The following is a 23,542-nucleotide window of genomic DNA, read 5'->3' on the forward strand; positions in this document are numbered from 1 at the left end:
ACAAGCAGACCTACAAAAGAATGGCAGCAGAATAAGAAATTCCACGTTTTAGACCTAAAACCCATCACAATGTTGTGGCAGAACCTGAAGTGAGCTGTCCATGCAAAGAAGCCCTGAAATGTTGCTGAGTTGAAGCAGGTCTGTAATGGAAATGTACCAAAATTCCTCAAAACCGATGTGAGACTGACCAGAAGTTACAGGAAATGCGTAGTTGAAGTCATTGCTGCTCATGGGGTGCCTCCAGGTACTGAATCTAAAAGTTCATATACTTTTTCACACATGGATATTGAATTTTAAATTATTTGTGGATAAATAAATGTTGAAAAAGTACACTATCCTCTGATCCTCCATACTTCAGCACGTCTACTAGATCAGGGGGCGCAAACTTTTTTCCCTGCGCCCCCCTGCCGGCTGTCCCCACTCCCGCGCCCCCCTCCCAACCCCAACTTACCCGCGCTCCGGCGTAATGACGTCACGTTGCCATAGCAATGTGACGTCACATGACCTCGCAGCGTCATTTTGACGCCGCGTTGCCATGGCAACACAGGGAGGAAGCCGCCGGAGCCACGGTAAGTTAGGTTTACAGAGGCCCTGCAGCTCCCCCGGCACTTAATTTAAGTGCCTTCGGGAAGCGCGCGGGGCCTCTGTAAACCCCGCGCCCCCCGTCGGCAGTGTCGCGCCCCCCCTGGGGGTCGCGCCCCACAGTTTGCGCACCGCTGTACTAGATGATGTCACTTCCTGGGTGGTCCTTCAGGGAACCCAGAGCGTGCAACAGTTCATTCAGAATCCAAAGCATTACTTATTAAATGTTTTAATATATATAAAAATACAGTGTTTAGATTAAAGAAAAAACTATTACAAGAACAGAGTTACAAAAAAGCATAACAGTTTCTCAAAATAAAAAGGATAACAAAAGAAAACCTATACATCACCATATGTCATATGTTTGCACCCAGCAAGGTCACTGGTGTAGGAGATGGGATATCACGTGTTTTGTCCAAAACACTCCTCTGGTTAAATCTAATTTTCATAATCTTTTCCCAGACTTAAATACACTCTTTCCTCATGGAAACAGCATAAGCCCACCCCCATCGTAAATCGTCTGTTAGATTGGCAGTTTTACAACAGAGTAAAAAAAAACCTTTACAACTGGCATTTTAAAACTTTTTCTCAGTAGATACACACTCATAATTTCACTTCTGTAATACTTACCCACGTGAGCTATTAATACACTCACGCACTCATGGCAGACGCGACAAGATTAAATATATCCATCTTAATCCTAAATTTGAGCAGCAAATGAATATCTGTCCCTTATTACCTCAGCGTGTGATGTCAGAACATGCCCTTCAGTGACACAATGTCAGATTTGTAACTTTTATTATGCAGAGGTTGACATCACAGGATATTCTCATTTTTAATAAAGACCTTCACTGGAGCTTACCCTGTGGGTCACCTTTCTCTGGAATGTACCAGCGATTATTCACAAACTTTGATGCTGCCAGAGTAGTATTCGATTAGAATTTATGACCTACTAAACCCCACATATCACTTTTAGTGGGCTATGACAGCCACCTTTTTAACCCCTAAACGATTACATTCAAAATATACCATACGTATACTAGATAGTTTTACCACTGAAAAAGTTTAAAACAAAGTGTTCTTGGTATCCTTGGCTAATTCCAACTGCTTTCCTGTAGCTTTTGATCATTGTAAATGTTAAAATGTGCTAATCAGCAGGGACGTCCTTCTGAGGTACTGTAGAAGTAGCATGCTATAACATAAGCATAGTGCTCAGATGTGTGTGTGTGTGTGTGTGTGTGTGTGTGTGTATGTGTATATATATATATATATATATATATATATATATATATAAAAAAAAAAGCATAATGTGGATGATTTTATATATATATATATATATATATATATATATATATATATATATATATATATATATAATCAACCACATTATGCTTTTTTATTTTTTTTAAATACACAACATAATACTTTTCATTTGTGAATATATAGCATTTTCAATTGATTTATATATACAGTGTTCATATACTGTATACTGTGCTGTGTACACTAGCACAGCTAAAATATTAATTTGTACAAGATGTAAATGCCTTTGTCTGAATAGCCTGTCCCAATTACACTAATTCGGTCTACGCAACGCTGAACATGGATTCCCTGCCTGAGACGCAAACAATAAATAAAGTGAGTTGCCCAGGGAGCTGGTGTTGGGACTCAACCTACTTTTACATGCTCTATAGCTTTGTGTCTACTACAACACCAGTACTACTGCTTTGGGCACAGTTATTTAATGAAAGTAGCTTCATTTTAAATGGATTTTATATATCAGTATTGATTTTATTTATTTCTTTGCAGAACAACCGATGCGTTCCTGCAGCTCTGGATAACTACTACACTGAACAAGATCCCAGCGCGCAAGGGAAATTTTATACAGTCATAAATCACTACAACCTGGCCAAGCAAACCATCACGCGCTCGGTATCGCCATGGATGACCGTCCTGTCAGAAGAGAAACTCTCAGAACAGGAGACCGAAGCTTCTCAGAAGTCTGCTTAGCTGGACGGGCACATCACTTGCAATATGTTACGCGAATGCAACCAGGGGACTCAAAAGGAACTTTAATCATCGTTAACCCCTTCTCTGCCTCTCCAGCAGCTAAGTGGTTAAGAATAATTTAAAGATCACTTGTATTTATGGTAAAAAAAAAACAAACAAAAAAAACGCTTCTGTTTCCTGGTATTGCTGTGCATACATGACTGTACAGGTCATTCATGGGTACATCAAGTCCGGCATATCAGCCATCCCATTATACTTCTGTTAAATAATTTCATACAAATGAAACTTATTTTATTGGGTTTCATTTTTCATATCAGCCATTTGATTAAAACACTGCAGTGATTTAGATGACGGTGTTGAGGAATTAACACAATGTTTGGTTTTGTATCTAATACGTTCTGAAATAAAACACCGAGGGTCATTTGATGATTGCAGAACTATTTACACTGCAGCTCTTTACTGCAAACGAAACAAACCGGACACTTTTGCTCTATTTTGCAGATGCAAAAAAAAAAAAGATTTTTTTTTTTGAATGAACTACAAGTGTCCATAACTAATTATCTCCTGTAATTGCCAAGAGCTGTAACTAGATCTAGTAGTTTAGAAATAAACATTTCTGAAAATGTGAATAATTTGAATTCGTATGTTGAATTCTATGGCATTCCAGGAGTTGAGAAAAGTAAACCAATCCCCAATGCTTTTTAGGAATGCCAGACATAAGACACCTCTTTATTAATGGACGTGTCACACTGACCTCCCCCAAATGGATCATAGGTGTGGGTCTTAGAAACAAAACAAAGTGTGTGCAATAAAAAAACACTTTTTTTTCCTTTTCAATGTAAAGTAGCTTTTCAAATTTAAGTAGCTTTTTTTTGTTGTAATTCTGTGATCAGTCTGTGACACGTTTCAGGGATCCGGATATTCCATGTATGAGTTTTGACTCATTGTGGTGATATGTACTCAAAAGTAGAACATATATTGGCAACTATCACTACTAATGGAGGAAAAAAAATGGAATAAATGGGGGTGACCACTTTTGATTTTGTCTTCTGGTTAATGTCAATAGGAAATTATGCATCGTTTACCTATTGGGATCCACTCTTTGTAGCACCGCAGTCAGAGGTATGACACACAAGGGAAATATTGAAACTTGAAAAAAGTACACTAGTAAGATGTTAATCACCACTTTTCCCCCCATTGTTAACACCGATTACACCAATTTGTTTTCAAAATGAAAACACTGAAAAAAGAAAAACACTAATTTAAAAAAATAAATTAAAAAATGAACACTGAAAACTGGAATCAATAGGCCTAAATGAGTCTGTATACGTTAAGTATCCAGTACTGAGGCTACCAGGTGAGCGTGGAATCCTGTAGTGTATAACTGTTACATTTACCAGAAAAGAAGGTCTCTCGACCGTGCATTAAATGTAGGTTTGGTAGGAATATAGGAAAATATGATTTTGTTTTCCCATTTAACACTTCTACTTCTCTACTGACTTGTACAGCGTAGTTTTTTTCGTAACCAGTTTGCATTGTTTTACAGGCAGTAATACCGATTAGTGGACCTACAAATTATAAAGTGGCTACTGATAAATCTAACATTAACTTGTTTTCAATGTCACCGATATGCAAAATACTGGATGCCATTAGAATTCTCTTTTTGGAAACTTTGCTGTCGCCTCCAAATGAGGAGCCCAAGAGATCTGAAAGGTTCATCCACAGCAGCATAGAAGTATTTTCTTTGTACTGGTCCAATAATAAGTATTACACTCTGCAGAGAACAAACTAATTGTTACAGTATATAGTGATAGAAAGAGACGACACCGTCCATGCTTTTGTTTCGCATATATACGGTCAACACGCAGTGCATTTCCAAAGCGGCTTTCAGGTCCCTGGAGCACATTCACGCTAGGCATAAATAAAACTGTACGCAGACATATTTAATGAAGACATTTTAAAATGAATTGTTAAATGCTTGAGTTGCTGAGGCACACAATGTCCTTCATAGAAAATGTATACAAGTGTCACAGGTCATTCAGACAGTTCTGGTAGACTTGATCCTTTGCTTTAGGAAGTAAATACACTGTGTTGTTTTTGTATGTTTTACAAGGGAAAGGGTGTGTTCTGTTTATTCTCTGTGTTATTTTGTATTGTAATCAACTATTTTAAATGTACAACCTATTATTATTATTATTATTATGCCAACCACTACCCCCCTCCTTACAATGCTTTGCTATCCTGATGTGATGCAATACAATTGTTGTAGGTTTCTTAACCCCTGTAGAGCTTGAAGATTCTGAAACGCAAACCCTTCCATCACTAATACATCGATTAACATGCATTATTTACATTTAATAACACATACAAATAGTGACAGGAATTTACGAGTGGAATATACAAGTATCATTTCCATTTTTGCACCAGTGCAAAAAAAAAAGTCAACATTTACAATTAGTGGAAGAGATTTATAGATAGTCTTGTATCTATTTGCAACAATGCAAAACTAGAGGGGGAAAAAAAATTACAAAAATCTCAACCAGTAAACTATTTGGATGGAATTTTTATGTAAAAGAAATTTTGGAATATATATTGACCTAATTCATAACCGATATATAAAAAAAAATATATATGTATATATATACACATATATATATATATATATATATATATATATATATACACATATATATATATATATATATACACATATACATATATATATATACACATATACACACACACACACTTTATTCATGATCCTGCCAGTTCTAATAAATAAAAAAAAACCACAACAGCAGGAGAAAGACCACATGAACTTATACATCACCCAACGCTGGTCAATGTCACACTGCTGTCTCGTCGTGGTACATTGTAGTTTGCAAATCGATATCCTGCCATCTAGAAGTCAAACTCGATTGATCTTACATTCCTGCAGCCACAGCTAATTTGTATTTCCAGATTTCCTTCACTAATTTCTAGAAATATTTATTACTTCAGTCACAAACACTGTTCAAACTCTTGTCTGTTGCGGAAATCGAGCTTGTTTAAAGAACGTAGGTGTATGGTTTGCATTCTTTTTATTCTCATGCTGATTGAATGTGAGTTTCCCTCCCCAGTGAATGTTGAAAGTTTCAGTTCTTTTTCTTTAATACTAAATAAAAAAAAGTGAAAAATAACACATTGCAGGAAATGTTAATTTACATTGCCTCTTGATTTCAAAAGATGGCGGAAGTGTGCATTATAAAGACAATGACATGGAATATAGTGATGGTATGATATAGGAAACAAGAGGGGAAAGTGCCTCCATGCTTAACACCTTCATCACTCAATGGTCCTTTAGCAATAAACTGTGTGCCAAAACACAATTGTATTCTATTTGAAGCATCAGACCTGCTAGTTTGAGAAAAAAATTAAAAGCTGCATAAAACACACGTTGTCCAGCTATTTGATTTCATATTAAACATTTCACCTTATTCTTTGGCTTTGAGAACTCATCAATACAATCATTTGGTTTATTAAAGATGAATACTGAGTGAATTCGTTTGTGCTCCTGACATACAAACAAACAACTCAAATAAACAGATGTAGCAAGACTTAAAGGCACCGAAAGATTAATGTTGTGGAGGGTCTCATTTAGAAGCACCCTCCCTCCCCCCCACGTCCCCCAGCGTAATCGCAAAAGACAGTCCCCGGCGCTGCAGAGTTTTGCTTGTTTGTTTGTGGTGGTGGGGACAGTATATCTTACTACATCTGCAGAGAATAATACTACTACAAATTAAGAGAGCGAGTGACAAATGCAGAGAAAGGAACCACACATTTTGATTAGAAATGTACTTTATTAAATGTAACTTAAGACCTTTAAGTTGTAACAGTAGGCACCATGGAAATAAAGTACATGAATGCAAAACAATTGTATTAATGTCACCCTTGTTGAAATCTACTTTTCAGAACGGTTACTGCTAACCAATATATTGCAAAACCTGTATTTTATGGACTAGGAACTAACAAAGATTATAGATTGTTGAGACAAAAAAAAAAGTATGAATAAATTAAACACACACACACACACACACACACACACACACACGATTTGCCTTTTGGGACCTCTTCTGTGTGCAAAGGAAAATGGCGAAGGGGTGGCTACCACAAATCAATGGAATTGAATACGTTTTCAACATAGGGGAATATATGAATTGGGTTGTTGATGCAGGAAAACAGTCGTTCTTGCTCTTTTTCAGTCTTCCTACTCATTGTAATTGTTACTCTATGCTATCCTTTTACTTTACCGGTTTCTGTGTCTACCAGTGAGTATATAATCACTTCTGTCACTCTGAGCATCCTTTGTATATCTTCTGGTTTGGGAAACAGTGCATTAGCTAAATGTAATCGTTAAAAGTCAACGATTACACTTTATGTTTCTACAGACTCGTGTCTAATAAATATAAGATTCTAGATATAGAAACAGAATTTGAAGACTGTAAAAAAAAAAAAAAATCCTTTCCCCACCTAATCATCCCAGTTTTTCTATCAGCTGCAAGACGTCGGACCCCAACAAATCCAGGCTAGCCTTTTGTCTATCTGAATCATGTTTTAATTCCCTTATTGTATTAGCCTTGACCTGCCCCATTGGCAGGCTATTCCACAACTACACCATCCTTTCTGTAAAGTACTACACATTTCCCCCAAGTCTGCCACCCTCCAGCTTCACAGCATTATCTCTTGTTCTAGCACGTCTCTACTACACTTCCCTTCTGCAGCCATTGAAACGTTCTGTCTTTTCTGTAACTAGGATGCAAATATGGAAATGTTGTTTAATTTTTTTATTTACGAGTTAATTTAACAAGACATGGACAAAACATGGCAGAACATTGTTCAAAGCACAACAGGAAATGGCTAGCAATGATTGAACAATTACATTAAATAGAGTTATAATCCAACATTATTACATCTGAAAATGCCTCAACAAGAGATGGAAAGGTTAGCCTACATTGTAGCTGTTTGAATTAACTACACTATAGATTTCCACCTTTTAATAACTGCGGAACCCTTTCAAATGTACCTTGGAACCCATGCCTATTTATCAGATTTTAAATAAACCCCAGGGTTTCACATAACACCAGTTGAAAACCAGTAATATGCCACTAACGCCAACATCCACAAAAAGTCTAAGCTTTATCCCACCTTCACTCCCATTCATTGCAATGGGAGTAAAGGCGTGCTAAAGCTTAGCACCCATTCTGTGGATCTGGGTCCATGTGTTTATATTAAGGTGCAGTCCCTCCTAGGATCAAAATGAACAAATCCTGTCTGAACAGAACTCCTAGGACCAAAATGAAATGGGAGTCACATTTTTTTTTAAAATTAAATTGATGTGAATTAAATTTGAGTGAATGCCTCTTTTTTCCAGACATCTACAAGTTTTGTACAGGCAGTTTGTTCCCTTTGTGTGATGTCAGTGTGTTGAATAGAAGTTTAAATAGGCAAAGCTCCCCATCTTTAAAGGACTACTTTTGGAGAGAGTGTGGGCTAAATGTGGAGGAAAAACAAGCACTCCACTATTTAGAGTCACCGACAAAGTAAAATAAACTTTAATTCCAGACATCAAAGAGCAATATAATTTTTCTAAGGAATCCAATTACAGTATGTCTACAAAATGTTATTTTTTTTGTCTGCTACCAGGTATTGTATCTTTAACCAATTCAGGTGTCGTGATGCTCCTCAATGTACTAAACACAGAATTGACTTTAGAAATCCTAAGAAGCCACTGTTTAAAGACGGACCAATGTTAAAGGAATCGAGAGGTAACGCAATTTATATTTCCTGGTAATATTTTATAAAGTTGGTTTATGGTGCTGCCAGAGTTTAAACCAAGGCTCCTGTTGTATCAGTAGATGTCTCACATGGGATAACGTTTCACAGTGATGGTCAAACAAGGCCAAAGTGGTTTGAGTTGTGTATGAAACAAAAAATGTCTGCCTGGCTCCATCTGCTACTCATGAAGGTACAGAAGTTGAGATAATCCCCAGTGTGACATCTTGCTGTCAATTCCCACTGAAGGCCAGGGCCCAACCACCAAACTGGTGTGTCATGTCTACCATTTACATGCTACTTGCAATGGATGGTGATGATTTAAAGGGCAGCTCCATCTCGGACAAAAGTGAATTCATGACAATGGTATGTTTAGCCGGTAAAACCATGGTAAACCGAAGCACTAATAAAATGCAAATAATAAAAAAATAAGCCCAGGTATTCTCATGTCATGATATATATATATTATTTTTTTATTATTTGCATTTTATTAGTGCTTCGGTTTACCATGGTTTTACCCGCTAAACATACCATTGTCATTAATTCACTTTTGTCCGAGATGGAGCTGCCCTTTAAATCATCACCATCCATTGCAAGTAGCATGTAAATGGTAGATATATATATATATATATATATATACATATACATATATATATATATCTACCATTTACATGCTACTTGCAATGGATGGTGATATATATATATATATATATATATATATATATATATATATACAGTGTTCGACAAATCTATACATTTGCTCGCCCCGGGCGAGTGGATTTAACATCGTGGCAAGCTCCTATTGGCCCAAGCAGCATACGTTTGGTACTAGGTGGCGAGTAGATTTTTTTGTGTGGCGAGTAGATTTTTTGGTGATTTGTCAACCACTATATATATATATATATATATATATATATATATATATATATATATATATATATATATATATGTATATGTATATGTATATATATATATATATATATATATATATATATATATCCTGAAAACGTCCCTTGGTGTTCATATACAATGGGATTGTGAGTTGGGTTGGGGTGTTGACTGTCAATATGGTTTATTTCCCGCAGAGATGTGGACATCAGAATTATGCATATCCTTCACTGGCTGAAGGTTCATTTGGAAAATCATCAATGGTAATGCTAGTGGGGGTAGATAGAAGTGCAGTAAAACCCATCTGTAAGCTTCAGGTTACAAGGTTTACAAGCAATTCTCAGATAAGGCATCAAAAAAATACCTCAAAATTCTTATAGTTGGATTACTACTCTTTTAAAGCAATACATTACCCTGTTTTACCCATTAAACAGATCATGGACGTTGATTCAATTTGGTTATACAGTATGTGGGACTGTACCTATTTTCATTTATGTTCCCAGGCAACTGCATTCATTTTTTTATTTTCATTTTTTTCTACACTTGAAAGCAGCTATCCTCTTATTGTATTGTCAATTTTGATGAGTGACTTAAACAGGAATTCTGTATTTAAATATTTCTATAATAGTAGCTGATATACAGTCACTGATTGGATTATCATTTATTTATACCGTAGACAATCTTCAGGGCTACAAAACTGCAACAAGTGTGCCACGACAAGTACTTCAGATTAAATCAAACTAGTATGTGATACTGTAGGAGTAAGGTGCACAGTACTGAAATAACTAGGGTTGCCAGGTGTCCGGTATTGAACCGGACTGTCCTGTATTTGGACACTGTCCATTAAAAAACTAGAGATAATACTGGACATGTATGTATCTATCTGGTATTACCTCTCCGGACATAGTGACGTGACCGGCTTTGGGGGTTTGGGGGGGGCGTGGGATTTCCCTGATCAAGGAGAGAACAGGGCTGTTGCTAGGGTGCTGGGCAGCTTCCCCCATCCTGATTGGCTGCATTACCCAGCAGCAGCCAATCAGGAGGTGGTGTCAAGAGCATGTCGGTGGGACCAAGGAGAGGAGGAAACAGCAAGGAGGTGAAAGGCGTGTGTGTCTTAAACGCGTTGCACCTTTCACCATTGTGTCCAGTATTTTTGTAGAAGCCACCTGGCAACTCTAGAAATAACCAACTAGTGGGTTGGTGCAGAGATCAAAAAGGAAAACATTCATGTTGCCACAGAAACCAGTCTTTCAATGCCAATAAGCATCTTCATCGGAGAATGGGAAGCAGTATGCTCTGGTAAATAAATGTTTCTTGGCTTTGAAATCTTGGCTTTTATTTTGTCAAATCATTGTGAGTTGGCTTTAAAAAAATAATAATAATAATAAAAAAAAAAATCCCCTGCATCATTTTAACTGAAAAGCAGAATGCTGCAAAACACAAGACAAGATTAATCAGGGGTCTAATAGTAGATAGGGGCCATAATTGTTGTATAAGCTCATTTTGGGGCAAAGGTTTAAAAGCTTTTTTTTCAGGTAGCAACCTCATGTTTGGAATTTCAGATATTTATTTTCATTAGGGAAGCTGTAGGTCCTCCCTGGAGCTGAACTGCGCTCACCCTAGCTCCAGTGTCTTTCTGGCCCTCAAAATATTTACCTGCTCATGTGCTAGTAATATGAAAGTAACATCAAAGACAGCCACTGGAGTCAGCCAGTAGGAAGCTACAATGTCATGCTCTGATGTGGTTAAGGTTTCCCTGTTGGCCTGTGAGAGTGTGATCTGGATGGTTGTCTTACTGATTTCACAAAAGGGACCAGAAATGCCAGCTCATAAAAAAGCAAATATTTGGGGAACCTGGGGAGTGGGGATAAAAATAGTGCAGTTCAGCTCCAAGAAAAAACTTCTGGATCCAAGTCTGTGGAAAAAAATAAATAATAATTATATATATATAGTATTTATTTTTTTTTGACTGGGGGGACTGCACTTTCATCTTGAGATTCAAAGCTGCATTCATTTTGACTAATTTTTCCACAATGTTTTATAATAAACACACATAATAGGCTGTGTTTAAACTAGACACGTAATGACGAGCTGCCCTCTGTGCCTTTTTTCCTGATAATACAAATCCTTTGACGTTTTCCATTTGTGCTCGAAAAATCTCTGTGATCTCATTATAGCTGACACTTATTAACATGTAAAAGTAAATGTCATGGAGGAAGAATTGCAATAGTAAGTGGCATTTGTTCAACACTTTCATTCCGATTTGAATAAATTTATTATTATATACAGAGCAGGGTTCGTTATTAAATATTTAACTATCATACCAGTCCAGGAAAAGTAATGAAAATGAACACATTACTAGGAAGAAAAGTATCCACACTCGGAAGCCAGCATTGTTTTTGATAGCCTGCAAAACAAAACAAGGGAATTGTAGTTAAGGTTACGCAAATGTAAAAAAAATATATCCATGTCTCGATGACATCATTTTGTAACCCAGAAGGTAAATCAGTGCTAACTCTTTTACAGTCTGATCTTTCTTACGTGTAAAAATAAAATGTTGATTTGCAAACCTACAAATGTGAGATTGTTATTAAGTCACTGAGTGCTGCATGCTCTCAACCCATCAGACAGAGGGGTCCTGCCACATTGCAATAAACTGCAAGGCCTCTGACAGTGATCGAGTTTAATCAATCACAAAAGGGATCTTGGGCAGAGTGCTCATATGTCCAGCTGATTGCTTAAGACAGCGGCTCAGCATCTACTTATCCATCAAGAGAACACTGTTTTGCAGGAGAACTTGATTAATACAATTAAAAGTGCTGGTCCTACTAGAAACAATTACTGTATTGCACAAACAGTCGGTGAAAGCCCTCAGTCATGTAACACCATTTGAATTAGCAATTCCCCCTTTCTCTTCCCCCATCCCAAATAAATAGGGATCAGGGAATAACCTTATTGTCGGAGTCTTCTGCAGCATCACTTTCTTGTTCTTATTTCCATACATCACCCTTCCCCATCCCCCCTGCTTGCACTTCCATAGGCACAAGCATGACCAGGAGGATAACACACAATCAATAACAAGAATGCGGCCCGTTGAAGTGTTCTTGTTATCGGTTGGCTTATTGTAAATTATGCGCAAAGTGCATTTCGGAGGCAATGGCTGCGTAAAGAAGCTTTCCCCCGAGCTAATCAACTCCACACTCTTCCTTTATCTTGGGAAGTGGGATTGAGGAGGTAATACTTGTAAATAAATGAATTACTAAACATTTAAAAAAAAAAAAAAAAGGAGAGATCCAGAGAAATGGGCTGAGGACATTTGCTCTCTTCCAAAATGGCCGTCGGTTAACTTCCTGTATCTCAGCCAAATCAGGAACCGTGACCTAATAGGAATAGTAACTGACCAGATCACTGCAATCTTCTTGTCAGAGGCCTTTAACGGCTCAGCTATGCTGCTATCGTAGCTGTGAATATCTTCCCGGTAAGACAGGGCACTATCACAAAGCCCCTTTATCAGTAATGATTTTTTTTAGTTTAGCACATGGCGAAGGGACGCAGCCCCCGAAATGTTGTGCATTGATGGGTCACTGTAATTAATACAATGACTATGAGAACATACATTAGCTACTAATATTAATGAAGAGAGTGGCAGCGAGACTTTACCAACCATGATAAAGAACTAAAAGTGAGTGCTAACAGGACCCACACAGATCTCTCACTTATGGATGTGAAACCTAAATGCAAAATGGATTGATATACAATATTATCAACAAAACACTTGCTAAAGATGGTTAAACTCCAAAGCTTATGTTTACCATGGAAAACAAATAAAAAGTAAATTTTTCCCCTTCAAAATATGATTAAAATAAATTCGGCTATATTTAACCTATTAGCCGCTAGTGACCTAATAACGTAGCCGGTATGTCATGGGCCCTTGTTTCTGTAAGGGGTGATCAGGCAGACCTGATGAAGCAGCGAGCCCGATCAAGGCATACGTGGAACTCCCTCCACTTACATTTCCGGCACCCGTGGCCTTGTCATAGCATGTGGCCACTCGTGGAGCGATCACATGAGGCGGAAGAGCCGGCCTGTAAAAGGTTAAACCAGCCAATGTCCTTAGTTCACTTTCATCCTAAAGAGGACAAGGAACCTTATATTCCCTTCTCTTTAATAGAGGGTACCGCTGCAGAAGGCTGCCTGTTAGAAGCAGAGTGCCAATTTCATTTGATAATATAGTAGGAAACCAAGTCTATAAAACAGCTGATAAAGTGCCTTCTAATCCTTTGCTTACAGTATTGTCCATACACAGCAGGGCCAACAGGGTTATATGCACAAACCTGTTATCTTTCCTTTGTGCTAGGATCATTCTTTTAGGCCCTTTTTTTCATGCTTCCTTTCTTGCAAAACTAATTGATTAAAGTGAAAACAATATCTAGGTCCTGCTGTAATCTGTCAACTTCTGTACCAAAGGCCCGGCTGTTCTTGCACAAAAACCCACATGGTCACAGTGCAAGTCTCAGCATCTTGCCAAGCCATTAAACACCTATCTGCACATAATAGGATTCTGAGGCTAATAGGTTTTGCCTTGAAATGCTTATGAATAAAAACATTCCATACTGCCTGTCCATCTATTTTATATCCACCACCTTCTGTATTTAACACAAAGGCTATTTCATACCATTGACAAACACAAATGGAGAGAAAGAAAGTCTTTGTGTAGAAACATTACCTCACGTATGTCTTCATTTCCCTCTTTGATATTTTCCGTTGCGCCCACGACTAGTTGATGAATATTGTCAATGTCGGTTTCCTGGTAGGGACAAAATGGTATACATCAGGGGTGGGAAACTCCAGTCCTCAAGGGCCACCAACAGGTCAGGTTTTGATGGCTGCTGATTTTTTTCCTCCTAGGACATAATTGTTTGGTATCTGCTACTTAAATGCATTATGTTATTGCTGGGACACGTAGAATCTATAGGCGAGATGACTTCCACGAAAACTCTTCAGAGGAATCTAAAGCGGTGTTATCCTTATCTGCAGATACCATACACTTTTTCCTTCACCAATAAACTAGTACATAATCAACTCCGTATACAGATGTAGCCCGCGTTACTGCAATCTGTGGCATGCTCCCACCGGTGAAATTCCCCTTCTCACGCGTGGCTGATTCAAAGCAATGGCCGCTTCTCCCGCTAATGCGTTATGTCCCACTCCAGCGCGCCACGTGATGCAAGAACGTTGGCTACATCAGTATGCACATTCAAAAATAAATAAAGGTGTAAGACACCAGGATCAAGAAAAGCATGAAAAGCAGAAAGAATAAAACATTTTACATTAAAGAGGCAATCCAAGCGTGTACGGTTATTGTTTCTTTTTTTTTGAACATGGGATTGAAGCAGGGGGTCTCCAGAGCAGGAACCCCATTCATTTCAACTCTAGGGACCCCCTGCTTCCGGGGCGATACTTACCTCTGCAGGGGCTGCCAGCAGCCGCTGCGCTCGGAAGGCTCACGTGATGGCGGAGTTTCAAAGCTCCCGTGTCCTGTTGGCCAATAGGAAATCGTGACGTCATCTGGTGCGGCTCTTCCCATTGCCCCGGGCGGTGCGTGAGCTTTAAACTTTGCCAAGTTACCGACAACCCCTTCAGTGTCAAGTTCTCGGGAAGCAGGGGGTCCTCGGGGCTGAAATTAATGGGGTTCAGCTCTGGAGAACCCCTGCTTCAAACCCATGTTAAAAAATATTACATTTTAAAAAAGCGCATGAATTACTCCTTTAAAAAGGGGCCATTCTCTCTGATTCCCTCCCCCTCGTTGTTACATATATAGGAAGCAGGGGGTTTCCAGTGCTGAACCGTGTTAATGGCAGCTTCAGAGGCCCTGTGGTTCCGAGATTGTTACCGGGGAAGGTGCCGCCAGTACAGCTATATCCAGGAGAAACAAAATGGAGGTTAAAATCCCCTATGTTACACTGGCCAATTGGAAGCTGCAATGGATGACATTGCAGCTTCCTATTGGCTTGTTTGAAGCAGACAATGTAAGCCTCCATTTTGCTTCCTATACATGTAGCTAAAAAATGGGGGGGGGGGGAGGGAAGGGGCAAACATTTTTTTGTAGGAGGAATTGTCCCTTTAATGCAGCGGCTTCATTATGTGCAATGGTGAACATTATACATGCTCAATCCATTGCAACAAGCAATTAATTTAGTGCTGTTACAGATAAAACATAGTTAACACCAAAAAGCACATAACTACATCCCACCAACAGAGAGTGTATAATGATTCGATGCAGTAATTGGCAAAGCAGTAAAGTGCCAGATGTCCAACCCATTAGTTACATGCTTAAATTAGCTTAACCCTTGGAACTGAAAGTGCTACAGGAATTGTACAATAATTGAAGTGTGCTCAATTCACAATGTTTAGGCCATACATACTATCAGTGGTTTTTCACAGCAGATGCTGTACATTGCAGCCGAATATATTGTTTATGGAAAATTGACATCACAAAATGGTTTCGTCAAAACGACTAGCAAACAACGAACAATCTAAACACTGCTGGAATAATCAGTTAAGCTAATGTATTAAAATATAAAAGCGACAATGTCGGTCTAAAAATACATGAGTTGCGTCGCGCTGCTGGTCCGGTTTACAAAAAACAGAATCCTACTTTTTGCAGCCGAATACATTGTTTATGGAAAATTGATTGTTGACATCACAAAATGGTTTCGTCAAAACGAGACATCAACAAAATATATATGTTTTTTATTATTTTTTTTTTAAATTGAATATCACAGATTGCACATCAATGATCATATTCTTCCTCTGTTCTCTCGGTGACTCCATTGCATTTCTTATGCTTGCAGCAGAACACCAGAGCTTTCCTTATGTTCACCGTGGAGCAGTGTGTGTGTAAATACAACATTTTTTGTACCATGGGCATTTTAGCACTAGGGTCATGTAATCAATATTATTGTGATTGCGATTGGATCCCTCCCTGTCAGAGTGGAAGAGGGACTCTCATCTTTCCCGATAGCTCCTGCAGTCACTCAGATCTTAAAGCTACAACACACACACACACACACACACACACACACACACACACACACACACACACACACACACACACACACACACTAGCATTGTGTACAGCATTGCATAGATCATTGTACCTGCTGCAATACTTTCTCGGTGAAGATCTCTTGAAGTCTGGATATTTCAACCACCTTCCCTTCTATTTGCCTGGATGGAAACATGGAAAAATAAAACAATAAAACGAAACGATGGTGCCGACAAAACATTAATCAACTAATCAGTGCTTTCTGTTCTCCACACAGAAGACACTTAAGAAAACTGGGAGCTATTTTTTATATTCCTTATTAGATCAACTTTAATCATCATATTTGTGTGTCAAGAAACATGAAATACTGCCTGAAGGAGGAAAAGAAATGAGTGTTTATTTAAAGAGGTGGAATCCATCACTCTATACCAATGGTGGGATTCAGCCGGTTCGTGCGAACCTGTTACTAAAATTTCACAAGTTCGCCGAACTGGTGCCAAATTCTCCTACCCGTGGCGGTGGGTGGCGTCTAACAACATCTTTTCCCTGCATGTCGCTTCTCAATATGGCTGGCGCCGCCATGCCATCGGGAACGACGAGTGACGTAACCGCATCACGTGACGTCCGTTGCTATGGCAACAAGACGCTACGTGACGCAGCACCATGTGACGCTGGGCAGTCATTTTGAGAATATGCAGGGAATACGATGCTTGTAGACGCCACCCGCTGCCGTGAACGTAAGAACCGGTTATTAAAAAATGTTCAATCCCACCATTTCTCTATACCCAATGCAAAAACCTTCAGCGTGCAAAAAAATAAAAATAAAATAATAATAATAAAAAAACCAACCAAAAAAAACAGATATATACCTTTCACGTGAAAACCTCCTTAATGTAAACTTCGTGCAAAAAAAAAAAAAAAAAAAAAAAAAGGTTTAAAAATGTCTGCATGTCTAGTGTCAAATTACCAAGGTCATTTGTGTGCAGTTTTTCTTTTTTTTTAGCTTTCATCTCAACCGTGGCTACAGGTAAAATACAGAGGATGAAGGCAGCAGTTCCTCCCCTGTGGGCTGCCCTTTCTTACATGGCTGGTAAGCGGGGACTCCTGCTCAGCCATGTAACAGCAGCAAAACGTGAAATCTTATATATTTTTTAAATAAATCAGTTCTGCAGTATTAGATAATGTGACTGTTTTTGTTGTTGTTTTTATTCAACTCTTAATGCTATTTTTAATGAGTTTTAAAGCATCCTATGATTTCTATAACAGTCATTAGCCCACCTCCACAACAGTGCAAGATATTTGCAACACTTTCCTGTTTGGGATAATTTGTTGCCAATGTTCCCAGCAGTTTGAGCTGCAAACTGTAACAATAGATAATTTTGCCTTGGTAATATAAGGATACATTGTAGCTGCGGAGATACACTGACTGAAGCAGCCATTATATTAGTTACACAATCAGGATTTTTACAAATTTGTAACAGGAGCAGCAAACGATTGCACGCTTAGGTAAGAAAGTAGAATGATGCTGTGCAATGCCAGACGCTTTACATATGCAAATAAGAAAAAAAAGTAACAAAAAAAAAGGGTTAATGTTGTATTGCTGCTTTAAGGACCGCTACGAAATGATTGTAATACGGTATGGCGAGAATACAGACCGCTTCATACTTGGATCTCATGGGCGTTCGTTCTCTCTAGTCCAAAGTGAACGATTGGAAAGCCCATTACAGCTCGGTCCTTATCCAATATGCTGTGAAGCCACTTCTGTGACTCATGTTGTAAATGGCTAACACACAAACAAGGGCTGGAAATTAGCTTTAATGGTGCATAAAGCATACAGATAATGCCCACACTATCACTATGAATAGCTTTTTAAACAGTCAATTGCAGCTATTTTCATGTTTTAAGTATGTTTCTCCCTTGCACGTAAATTTGCCTTAATGGGAGCCATAAATTATCCCCTCTCTTCACACCACAAATACAATTCCTTAATCCTTGGTGAAGTAATGGAACTGGATTGGCGATAAAATGTGTTCCATAAAGACAAGACCGAAGGGATATGATTTATAGCCCTCAATTAGCAGCTTAAACAGAAATTACTTTTAAACATAATGCAGTGATGGGAAATCTGGCAATGAAATAAACAACCTGCAAAGAAATGGTGAAAGGAAGCTCTCTGTGCAATGTGAGAAGGAGACCCTAAATAAAACAGAGTTTGTGACACCATCACAACATGGTTTTAAACCTTTAAGTGTCTTCTATATGTCTTCCATTGCCCAAATTATTCAAAAATAGTATTTTGCTTATGTATGCTAATCAACTCCCCACTTTACTTGGAGGCGGCTTTAGGCTTTGTGGGGCCCTAGGTAAAAAGGTTCAAGCTGTCACCATTTTTTTTTTAATGTTGAAACATTTTTTAATGTTGAAAAAAAGAAAAGCGCAGCGCACTGCCAGGGAGCCAGGTGGTTAAAAAAAGAATGAATTTATTAACACATAAACATCACCCAAGGGGGTAGTGCTACCGTCCAACGCGTTTCGGACGTGTAGGCCTTTAACAAGGAGTACAGTGTTAAAGGACTACACGTTCGAAACGCGTTGGAGGGTGGCACTACCCCCTTGGGTGATGCTTATGTGTTAATAAATGCATTATTTTTTAACCACCTGGCTCCGTGGCAGCGCGCTGCTCTTTTCTTTTTTCAACAATGGATCTCTACATCTGCGGCTGGACACGCCATCGTGGACTCGTGGAGGCTCAGGAGTGGGTAAGAAAACGTTTATTCTACAATTGATAACTTGAAGAGTTTGCCTGATACCAGTATTAATTCAGCTTTTCTCCAATAAGTTAACTGCAAGTGGATTCATTCATACCCACTCCATAATAGAGCACCACTCCAGAGTCTGAATTAGTATTATTGATATAGGATTGTATATATTCCGGACGCTTTGGAGCACCCACTTTACAATATCACCATTTTTTTTTTTAAGAAAAAGAAAATAAATACCAAATGGTGCAATGGAAAAATGACGGTGAAGTGATTGCTCTAGCACACTATAGAAAAATCCAGATGGTGATCCGCCGTGTTTGGAGGTCTGCTAGACCTATTTTCCCTGGGCAGGTCCCCACCTGGATTTCCCTATTGCAATCACCTCACCATCATTTTTCCATTACGCCATTGGTATTTTCTTTTTCTTGGACATATTGGCTCTATGGGTGAGAGACATACCAGGCTGCAGGGGGAGATTTGTTAGTGTTTCCAATTACACTGTGTCACTTGTTAGGTTGCGCTGTTCTTTTGTTTCTTTTTGTGCCCGTTTTTTAATGCTCTTTTTCTAGAACAGTATTTTGTTATTTTATATTGCCCATTATATCAAAACATTGTTATACCACCTCCTCCCACGGCTGTGTTCTACACAAGCTCAAGCCTCCTCACAGCTATCATTTGCTCAGCACTACTTGGGTGACAGGACCAGCAAATCCATTCCCACCCCAGAAAATGACCAGACTACTGTCCTCCATTTACCACTCTACCTTCTCATCTCTTTCATTTCTTTAAATCTCTTTTTAATTTGCCCCATTGCCTCTCCCTTTATTCTACGCCTGTATTTAGGTTTCTCTTGCTCTCTACTTGTTGTTCTTTACTCTTGACCCTCTCTCATTTGTGCCCTTCTCATGCTCACATGACCTTTGCTGAGGTTTCCCTCTTCCAGCCTTGTGTTCTCTTCCTTATCCTCTTATTTCGCCAATGCTCCCTTTATTCCCCCATGTTCTCTCCATGCCCTGTATTTCCCCCCTTTTGTGTTGTTTTGCCCCTTGTTGTTCTGCCCCAGGAACCGTGTTAATTTTATAGTGATGAATAGTGGATACATGCGATTGTTTTCATTCATTTCTTTGTAATGTGTCATCTCACTTTCACCTTGTGATTGTTTGTACACGAATAAAGCTTTATATACTCGACCAAAAACCTACTTAGACTTTTTATCAAGCCTTTTAATCCCATTGCTTTTTGGTTTAACCTCTAATGGATTGGGTGTGTCAGCGCCCACATTAGTACAGTAACCAATTTTTATTCATCTCAGACACCAATTACCTAAATGTACCCTGTTAAACATGCCACTGCCATTAGTTCGCCCAGGACATACTTGAAAACGAGAGGTAACTCAATGTATTACTTCCTGGTAAAATATTTTATAAATAAATAAATAGTTCACTATTGGCCTAGCAGGGCCTGTCCCTTTAAAAACAGTAATATCCTTTGTTAATACAGTAACTACATTGATATTGGAATGTAATTTTACTACTTAAGTAACCAGCTTTAATTTTTGAAACATTAAAAAAAAAATGGAATAGAATAGAAAATGGCACAAAAAAACTAAAAACAAGTGGTAAAACAAAAAAAAGTTTAAATATGGTTTTTCATCACTCACTTAGAACAGGGCTTTAGGGAATGACTACGCTACCCCAACTCCTACAAATTAGAAGTATTTCTATGAATTCAAGCTCCCTAGTCATTAAACAATGTATATTTACAGCAGCCACTGGCCATTGCCAGATCTGCCATGTTGATATTGTATTGAATCTGTTGCAGCAGCTCATTAATACATATTAAAACCCAGCAGGTTTGATATTTCTCAAGTAGTGTGTAACGTTTCAAGGGAGAAGGAGCGGCTCAGTGAGTAAAGACACAGACTCAGGCACTGAGTTTGAAGCAGGAAAACTGATTAAATTCCCGGTGTTGGCTCCTTGTGACCTGGGGCAAGTCACTTTATCTCCCTGTGCCTTATGCATCAAAAGCATAGATTGTAAGCTCTATGGGGCAGGGACTGCATCTGCAAAATGTCTCTGTAAAGCGCTACATAAAACTAACAGCGCTATACAAATTTTTTTTTTTTTTTTATAACATCTCAGTTTGCTTTTCTCCACCTACAAAAAGCATCAATAGGTCTAAAGTATAGTATTGAACCCCTAAAATGTAGCACAGATTTAGCGGAAAGGGGTACCAAGTATGGGCCGCTGCTTACCATACTCCTACTGTACATGTATACAGGCATACCCCGCATTAACGTACGCAATGGGACCGGAGCATGTATGTAAAGCGAAAATGTACTTAAAGTGAAGCACTACCTTTTTCCCACTTATCGATGCATGTACTGTACTGCAATCCTCATATACGTGCATAACTGATGGAAATAACGCATGTGTAACAGGCTCTATAGTCTCCCCGCTTGCGCACAGCTTCGGTACAGGTAGGGAGACGGTATTGCTGTTCAGGACATGCTGACTGGCGCATGCGTGAGCTGCCGTTTGCCTGTTGAGCGATATGTACTTACTCGCGAGTGTACTTAAAGTGAGTGTCCTTAAACCAGGGTATGCCTGTACAGTGTAGTTACTCAACATCTTTGGCTTGTAGTCTCTTTCTAGCTAACTGAATAGTTAAAACCTCTATTGTCCATTACGTTTTCAAATGTCTTCAAGCCATTTCCCTACATCTGTTTTTTCTTCTGCCAGACAGAATGTCTTCATCATTCCCTGCATTGTGCAGGACAGAAAGAGATGCGTTATTTTGGAATGTGCTCTTCAATTATGCTTGGAAACGTAATCGTAATTATTGGAGGCAGAGAAGAAAATAAAACACAATTACGTTTTTTTTTTTTAAATCAAGGAAATCTAATACGTACTTAAACTCTGAAATAAAGGGCAAACTACAAATAGGCACATCCCTTTGCACATACGAGGCCCACAGAACCATGTGATATGAATATTGCATAGATGAACTTCACATGAACTTACAGCACTGTCTGTGAGAAGAAAAACTAAGGCAAAAGAAGTCATACCTATGAAAACATGAAGATCCTTATAATTGAATGTAATAGAGGAAATAGTTGTATGTCCTTCCTGCTCAAACGTTGATGTCACACCAAGATTAAATCGGAGTTGTGGGTATGGGAAATTACAGATATACGAAAGCCATTTAGAAATGCTTAATACAATTTGATATGATATTAACAGTTTGATATTTTGGTATATGCAGGTTACTGTGAGAGCTCAAATGCTGGTCCCTTAACATAATCAGTTCATTGTATACAGAGGTGACCATACAGGGGAATATGTTAACTCTGGTGCTATTCCAATTCCTCATGTGGAAATACACTGTTCCATGGAGATGTCTATGAAAGTGTCATCATTTCTCCTTTTCATTAGGGTAGCATATAAATGTATGAGAGTACTTACTGTTCTTCCCCTGTAGGTTCTCGAGAGTGCAACCACATCCAAAGTCCAAGAGAATCCAAAATGTAGTGTGAGGTGCACTGCAACAAGGAGCTGGCCATGTGGCAATAAAATATGATTTATTCAAAGCTGCATTTTAAAAAAATCACTCCTTGATAAAGTGCCTTACGGCACGAAACGCGTAGGAGCTATGTACCCTCCACCGTTTTTTAAATGAAGCTTTGAATAAATCATATTTTATTGCCATATGACCAACTCCTTGTTGCAGTGCACCTCACACTACATTTTGGATGATATTTTGGTATGAAAGTTAACAAAATAAAGTTGAAAAAATAAATGGTCATTGAACGTGGGTTTTAAGATGTCAAATGAAGAAATAATGTATAAGGTAGCAAATTCACTGAGATATGTAAAAGCATGAGAAACAACAAAGTAACAATCATTATCGGTGTTCTCGAAAATAAGAAATATAACACATAGTATACACAATATCAAATGACTGAGGTCGTCTCCCTTTACTTAACATGTTAAAAACACAAAAATGTGTGAAATCTTATGTTTTATTATTTTATTTATTAAATCAGTTCTCTAGTATTAGATAATACTTACTGTATTATTATTTTTTATTATTAGTATTGAACCCTGAATGCCATTTTTAATGAGTTTTAAAGCATCCTTTGATTTCTATAGCAGGCTTTATCCCACCTCCCCCCAGCAGTGCAACATCTTTGTAAGGCCTTGCCCCCGCTGCCTGCTACAGCGTCCGCTGTGGCAGACGCTGCGCTCACAAGAGCCCTCCCCGCAATGGCGCCGGGCCCGCTGCGAGGGGGGGCCGCAGCGCTCGCGCGAGAGCTACTCCTGCTCTCAATAAAATTGAGAGCAGGAACTCGCGTCGAGCGGCTAGGCACGCCCCCCGGCGGTTCAGCCAATAAGGGCGAACCTGCCGGGTGACATCATGGCCGCGCCCCCGTCACTCCTCCGGC

At 38.7% G+C, this 23,542-nt stretch overlaps 2 protein-coding genes across 3 annotated transcripts in view; one reads left to right on the plus strand and one right to left on the minus strand.

Annotated features, from left to right (window-relative positions):
* The window catches only part of NSG1 (neuronal vesicle trafficking associated 1), a 61,666-nt gene extending 55,645 nt beyond the window's left edge, over positions 1–6,021 (plus strand). For both annotated transcript variants that reach the window (XM_075569476.1, XM_075569470.1), the window contains exon 5: positions 2,389–6,021. In XM_075569476.1, the coding sequence (XP_075425591.1) occupies positions 2,389–2,589 (201 nt within the window). In that variant the 3' untranslated portion in view covers positions 2,590–6,021. The remainder of the gene's footprint in view (positions 1–2,388) is intronic.
* A 3,347-nt stretch (positions 6,022–9,368) lies between these two features.
* The window catches only part of STX18 (syntaxin 18), a 155,408-nt gene continuing 141,234 nt past the window's right edge, over positions 9,369–23,542 (minus strand). Inside the window, exons 9-11 of the mRNA XM_075569504.1 lie at positions 16,449–16,518; positions 14,015–14,095; positions 9,369–11,695 (exon numbers count right to left, since the gene is read on the minus strand). Of these exons, the coding sequence (XP_075425619.1) occupies positions 11,600–11,695; positions 14,015–14,095; positions 16,449–16,518 (247 nt within the window). The 3' untranslated portion in view covers positions 9,369–11,599. The remainder of the gene's footprint in view (positions 11,696–14,014; positions 14,096–16,448; positions 16,519–23,542) is intronic.

This window comes from Ascaphus truei, chromosome 1, assembly GCF_040206685.1.
Source record: "Ascaphus truei isolate aAscTru1 chromosome 1, aAscTru1.hap1, whole genome shotgun sequence".
In the NCBI taxonomy this organism is placed as follows: domain Eukaryota; kingdom Metazoa; phylum Chordata; class Amphibia; order Anura; family Ascaphidae; genus Ascaphus; species Ascaphus truei.